The sequence below is a fragment of the Babylonia areolata genome, chromosome 5 (assembly GCF_041734735.1).
Source record: "Babylonia areolata isolate BAREFJ2019XMU chromosome 5, ASM4173473v1, whole genome shotgun sequence".
Taxonomy (NCBI): domain Eukaryota; kingdom Metazoa; phylum Mollusca; class Gastropoda; order Neogastropoda; family Buccinidae; genus Babylonia; species Babylonia areolata.
Window position 1 is genome coordinate 4416562 of NC_134880.1, and position 7500 is coordinate 4424061.

Here is a 7500-nt window from a genome sequence, read left to right on the forward strand (position 1 = left end):
GTTCCACACAAGACATAGAGAAACACAGTTCCACACAAGACATAGAGAAACACAGTTCCACACAAGACATACAGAAACACAGTTCCACACAAGGCATACAGAAACACAGTTCCACACAAGACATACAGAAACACAGTTCCACACAAGGCATACAGAAACACAGTTACATACAGAAACACAGTTCCACACAAGGCATACAGAAACACAGTTCCACACAAGACATAGAGAAACACAGTTCCACACAAGACATAGAGAAACACAGTTCCACACAAGGCATACAGAAACACAGTTCCACACAAGACATACAGAAACACAGTTCCACACAAGACATAGAGAAACACAGTTCCACACAAGACATACAGAAACACAGTTCCACACAAGACATACAGAAACACAGTTCCACACAAGACATACAGAAACACAGTTCCACACAAGACATACAGAAACACAGTTCCACACAAGACATAGAGAAACACAGTTCCACACAAGACATACAGAAACACAGTTCCACACAAGACATAGAGAAACACAGTTCCACACAAGACATACAGAAACACAGTTCCACACAAGACATACAGAAACACAGTTCCACACAAGACATAGAGAAACACAGTTCCACACAAGACATACAGAAACACAGTTCCACACAAGACATAGAGAAACACAGTTCCACACAAGACATACAGAAACACAGTTCCACACAAGACATACAGAAACACAGTTCCACACAAGACATAGAGAAACACAGTTCCACACAAGACATACAGAAACACAGTTCCACACAAGACATACAGAAACACAGTTCCACACAAGACATACAGAAACACAGTTCCACACAAGACATACAGAAACACAGTTCCACACAAGACATACAGAAACACAGTTCCACACAAGACATAGAGAAACACAGTTCCACACAAGGCATACAGAAACACAGTTCCACACAAGACATACAGAAACACAGTTCCACACAAGACATACAGAAACACAGTTCCACACAAGACATACAGAAACACAGTTCCACACAAGACATACAGAAACACAGTTCCACACAGGACATACAGAAACACAGTTCCACACAAGACATACAGAAACACAGTTCCACACAAGACAACACAAAAGACTAACTTGTCGTCATCGGTGGGCTCTCTCTTGTTCTTCTTCTTGAACTCCTCCTCCCATTTCGCTATCTCCTTCTGCAGACGCTGTTTTTCCTCTTCCATATCGGCACAATCTTTCTCAACCTGAGACCTTTTGTCCTGCAAGATTATGTGAACAGTTTTAACTCTTTTTTTTTTTTAATTTCACTTCAATGGATATAACACAATATATATATATATTTTGTATTTGTATTTGTATTTCTTTTTATCACAACAGATTTCTCTGTGTGAAATTCGGGCTGCTCTCCCCGGGGAGAGCGCGTCGCTACACTACAGTGCCACCCATTTTTTTGTATTTTTTCCTGCATGCAGTTTTATTTGTTTTTCCTATCGAAGTGGATTTTTCTTCATAATTTTGTCAGGAACAACACTTTTGTTGCCGTGGGTTCTTTTACGTGCGCTAAGTGCATGCGGCACACGGGACCTCGGTTTATCGTCTCATCCGAATGACTAGCGTCCAGACCACCACTCCAGGTCTAGTGGAGGGGGAGAAAATATCGGCGGCTGAGCCGTGATTCGAACCAGCGCGCTCAGATTCTCTCGCTTCCTAGGCGGACGCATTACCTCATATATATATAATAGTCGTGTCCAACTATGACCATCAGAACAGCAGAGGAGGCAACTGCTGTTCCGACTATTTGGGCTAGAATTTTGATTATTGTGGATAGTACATCCCAACTCTCGGCCAAGAGGGTTTTAGGACAGTCGGCATTGGGATGGTGTCCAAAGGCCAACTAGCCCACAAGGCTGCAGCACTACGAGCCAGTGCAATTTTGCCTCCTAGTTTGAGAGTCATAGTCCTTCACAAAAGACTAAGCTGTAAATGGTTTCCCATTGACTGGAGAAACCACTGGTAATACAGCTCTCACTTTGCTGTTGGCCCAAATGTAAACTTATGTCAATCTGTGATGTAAGCCGAGTGTTGGCCCATAACATATACAAAATGACACATTAACAAGAAGATAGAAGCATAAAAAAATTGTTTTTTGATGGGAATATGCTAACTTATCTCCAACGTCAGTTCTCTCTGATTTCTGGGGCGAGGTATTTCAGGCACTGTCTGCCTGCCCTGAAACCATCATAACAAGAGAACTTGATCACAGGAGCTGACAATGTACAGGTTAAATTAACCCTTTGGAGAGCTGCTGACCAGTACTCTCATCTACGAAGGGCTGTCACCTCACTGGGATAACACAAGACTTACAGGTCAGGGATGTCAGTCACAGTTTTATAATCTGGACTCCTTCTTCTCAGGATTGCGTTGCTTTAGTTTAACTCTTTCACCACCACAGGCAACTTTAGTCGACACTGAGGAGTCATGTTAAAAGGTCCATTTTTCATATTGTGAAAAAGCTTCACAGCTGCAGCCAGGTTTCCCACCAATAGAACAATGATTATCCTTTGCTCCCTGACCCAGTTTGAAGTGAACAAGTCCAGTGTGCTGTTTTGACATGAACCAAAGACTGACTGAGAGCATCTATCTAAAATACTTGGTGTTGGGGAGTGTTTTTCACACAGAAACTTGGCAGTTAAAGATTTGATTTTTTTGGTTTGTTTGTTGGGGTTTTTTTAATGTGTTTTTTGTTGTGTTTTTTTGTTTTGTTTTTTTGTTTTTTTTTTGTTATCACACCACTGATAAGTTGTCAAAACGTTGTAACTGCACCTCAGACTGACGCCACACTGATCTCCTTTCACCAACATTTAGCAGCCAAGGGGTTAAAAAAAGGCTTTCAATCTTGGACGGAATGTCAACTTCATGCAGGACAGAACACAGCTCACCACACAGGTTCCCCAGTAACTACACATGTGGACAGAAATCGTCCAGCCAGTGAACACGAGCGTGGCACTTACCACAGTAGCTACCCATGCCACCCCATCACATTTCCCCACCGCTCTAATCAAACTTTTTCCTCGTCGGGCGCAATAGCTGAATGGTTAAAGCATTGGACTTTCATCTGAGGTCCTAGGTTCTAATCTCAGTAACTGCACCTGGTGGGTAAAGGGTGGAGATTTTTCCGATCTCCCAGGTCAACATATGTGCAGACCTGCTAGTGCCTCAACCCCCTTCGTGTGTGTACAGCAAGTAGAAGATCAAATACACACGTTAAACATCCTGTAATCCATGTCAGCGTTCCATGGGTTATGGAAACAAGAACATACCCAGCATGCACACCCCTGAAAAAACGGAGTATGACTGTGTACATGACTGGGTAAAAACAGTCAAACACATAAAAGCCCACTCGTGTACATACAAGTGTACGTGGGAGTTGCAACCCACGAACAAAGAAGAAGAAGAACTTTGTCCTCCAAATTCAAGCACCAGGAAAACTGACCCACAATTATCACCCCTCCATCAGTGACAGCTAAAACCAAACACTGGTGACCAACTGTGGCCCACTCTGTGCAACCATCCTGTCAGCAAAGACCTCTGTAAATGGGTTAAGCTATTTCAGGTGTCGTCTCCTATCCAGGATCCACCCTCATATAACAATCAGCGAAAAAATTGCAGGTTAAATTAACAGGCTTAAAAAAAAATCAGAACTTTAACACACATTTCAGTGCATACACTCATCAGGAAAGTATAACATGTACCACTAAATTCACAGGTGGAACAGCCCAAATTTTACATTAACCCCTAGGCTGCCTGCATGACGAGATAACTCGTCATGGCAAGCATGTATGCTTCGCTGCCTGCATGACGAGATAACTCGTCATCGAAATATTCTGACTTTTCCCTGCTTTGCAATCAGTTCGTTGACAAAAATGCTGGTAGCTTTAGCTTGGGGAATCTTTCTGGATTCTATTCATAGCTAGAAACACCATCTGCGTCATAAGGCAGTCCTTTATTTGAACGTTTTGGTTGGGTTACTGGCCGCAGTCTTTGCCTGGCTCCTCTCCTCGCTCGCTCAACAAAATGTCGGACTGACTCCGTGCTCAAGACATGTGCTCGTGGCGAACTAAATCAACCAAGATTACTTTCTTCAGCTAATGCTCAGAAAGAATTGGAGCATAAATTCGAAGGAGAAGACAGTGGTGAACATTTATAGGACGATTTGATAGAAAATAAAGGGAGCAATCAAGAGAGTGGCCAAGATACAACTATCAGTGAGTGATGCAGGCTGTTCAACTCTAGCAGACGAATTTTTAGCAGGGCACCGTATGAGCTATTTTCTTGGCACTCAGCCAACGCGGTCTGATGAAGTGACGATGTGAGAGGGTTGAAGAGGAGGGGGGTGGAGACTGAGGGGGCGTGGCCTCACATCCATATTATCACTTGCAGAAGTCACAATGCATCTATTTCTTTTTCAGTTTTTTTATATTGTGGTTGTTCTAGTATGATTTTGTGTGTGCAGATATCCATTTGTCCAGAAAATGATATTTTTGTGCAAATTACCAGACTAATGTTTGTAATGAACAAGTTGAAAATGTGACAAAAAACAAAACACTGATTTCAAAACAACAGCATGTCACTTAAAATGCATAAAATGGGAAAACATCATGTGTTTTGTATTCTTTATTCATTTCCCTTTCAGAAAATATATACTTTTATGGGTCTTTCTCCAATAACAAAGAGCACAGAATTTTTTGAAAATTTATACCCGTTTTTTGTGAAAAAACCCTGGCAAATAGATTTCACTTAAATCTTATTTTCCTGGCAGCGAAAGGGTTAAGAAATCTTTTGTGACAAAATGTAAAACAATACAATAAACAACAACAACAACAAAAAAAAAGAAAAAAAAGAAAAGAAGAGAAATGAGCAATGCCAATACACTGGAGTAATGGCACCCACCTAGGAAGCAAGAGAATCTGAGCGCACTGGTTCGAATCCTACAATTGCCAGTATTTTCTCTCCGTCCACTAGACCTTGAGTGGTGGTCTGGACACTATTTATTTGGATGAGATGATAAACCGAGATCCCGTGAGCAGCATGCACTTAGCGCACGTAAAAGAACCCACGGCAACAAAAGAATTGTCCCTGGTAAAATTTTGTAGAAAAATCCACTTCAATAGGAAAACAAATAGAACTGCAGGCAGAAAAGAAAAAAGAAAAAAAAAGGGCGGCACTCTCAGTGTAGCGACGCGCTCTCCCTGAGGCGAGCAGCCCGAATTTCACACAGAGAAATCTGCTGTGACATAAAAAAAAAAAGAGTACCACACAACACCCACCTCAGCAGCCTGTGAGGACTCCGGTGAGGCAGCCACCACCAGGGCCAGGGCTTTGTACTGACTCTCCAGCTTGGCATACTGTTCACGCAGCTTCTCCGAATCTCCGGCCTGCAGCAACAGCAGCCGGTACTTCTCCTGCCACTCTCCGCTCTCCTGCTCCACACAGACATCAAGGTGTGAGTGTGGTTATTCTCCTGCCACTCTCCTGCTCCACAGAGACATCAAGGTGTGAGTGTGATTATTCTCCTGCCACTCTCCTGCTCCACACAGACATCAAGGTGTGAGTGTGATTATTCTCCTGCCACTCTCCTGGTCCACAGAGACATCAAGGTGAGAGTGTGATTATTCTCCTGCCACTCTCTGCTCTCCTGCTCCACAGAGATATCAAGGTGTGAGTGTGATTATTCTCCTGCCACTCTCTGCTCTCCTGCTCCACACAGACATCAAGGTGTGGGTGTGATTATTCTCCTGCCACTCTCAGCTCTCCTGCTCCACAGACACATCAAGGTGTGAGTGTGATTATTCTCCTGCCGCTCTCCGCTCTCCTGCTCCACAGAGACATCAAGGTGTGAGTGTGATTATTCTCCTGCCACTCTCCGCTCTCCTGCTCCACACAGACATCAAGGTGTGAGTGTGATTATTCTCCTGCCACTCTCCTGCTCCACAGAGACATCAAGGTGTGAGTGTGATTATTCTCCACAGAGACATCAAGGTGTGAGTGTGATTATTCTCCTGCCACTCTCCACTCTCCTGCTCCACACAGACATCAAGGTGTGAGTGTGATTATTCTCCTGCCACTCTCCGCTCTCCTGCTCCACACAGACATCAAGGTGTGAGTGTGATTATTCTCCTGCCACTCTCCGCTCTCCTGCTCCACACAGACATCAAGGTGTGAGTGTGATTATTCTCCTGCCACTCTCTGCTCTCCTGCTCCACACAGACATCAAGGTGTGAGTGTGATTATTCTCCTGCCACTCTCCATTCTCCTGCTCCACACAGACATCAAGGTGTGAGTGTGATTATTCTCCTGCCACTCTCCGCTCTCCTGCTGCTCCACACACACATCAAGGTGTGAGTGTGATTATTCTCCTGTCATTCTCAGCTCTCCTGCTGCTCCACACAGACATCAAGGTGAGAGTGTGATTATTCTCCTGCCACTCTCTGCTCTCCTGCTCCACAGAGACATCAAGGTGTGAGTGTGATTATTCTCCTGCCACTCTCCACTCTCCTGCTCCACACAGACATCAAGGTGTGAGTGTGATTATCATTACCATTTCTTATGGTCATCAATCATCATCATCATTTCAGACATTGTTATCACGTTAAATTTTATCTTATTCTATTTCATGTTTTTGGGTCTTAGCTCCATGCTATCCATGGAACGCCTGCTTTGTGTGTGTGTGTGTGTGTGTGTGTGTGTGTGTATGTGTGTGTGTGTGAGAGAGAGAGAAAGAGAGAGAGAGAGAGACAGAGTGTCTGCGTGTGTGCGTGCTTTCATATATCTTTTTTACTGTAAAAGAACAAAACAAGAAAATCCACATCTTTTTTCACCTATTTCTTAGTTGTTTTTTTCTAATACATATCACCATTGCTTATCAACATCATCATTATTAAACACAGCATTATCATCATAATTCTCATCACTCTAATCACCATCCTTGATACTCTAACTGTTTAGTTATTGCCTTCAACAATAACCGAGACAAAGCCATACACATAAACCTGCCAGTCACTGTTAAATCATTGTCTTCTTTTTTTTTTCTCTCTCTCTCTCTCTCAAGGCCTGACAAAGCGCGTTGGGTTACGCTGCTGATCAGGCATCTGCTTGGCAGATGTGGTGTAGCGTATATGGATTTGTCCGAATACAGTGTGACGCCTCCTTGAGCTACTGATACTGATACTGTCTTTGAAATTATCAAAGATATTACCACACACAAACCCACGAAATGAAATATTTTCCCCAACAAATTATGTTTAATCTAACATCCTTACTGTGACCCCCTAGTACAGACTCCAACAGGGGTCTGTTTTCCTGTCCTGTCCAAACTACTAGCTCACCAAGGCGGAGAAATTGAAAGTAGCTGTGGCTAATATTCTCCCTAGCCAAGTTGCCTCCCTTGTGTTGAAGGCAGCTGCACCTTAACCCTTTGAGTCCTGACCACCGCTTTACTGG

At 43.4% G+C, this 7500-nt stretch overlaps 1 protein-coding gene across 1 annotated transcript in view; it reads right to left on the reverse strand.

Annotated features, from left to right (window-relative positions):
* LOC143281879 (uncharacterized) overlaps positions 1–7500 on the reverse strand; it is an 88558-nt gene that overhangs the window by 54787 nt on the left and 26271 nt on the right. The window contains exons 13-14 of the mRNA XM_076587149.1: positions 5328–5480; positions 1129–1259 (exon numbers count right to left, since the gene is read on the reverse strand). Coding sequence (XP_076443264.1) covers positions 1129–1259; positions 5328–5480 — 284 coding nt within the window. The remainder of the gene's footprint in view (positions 1–1128; positions 1260–5327; positions 5481–7500) is intronic.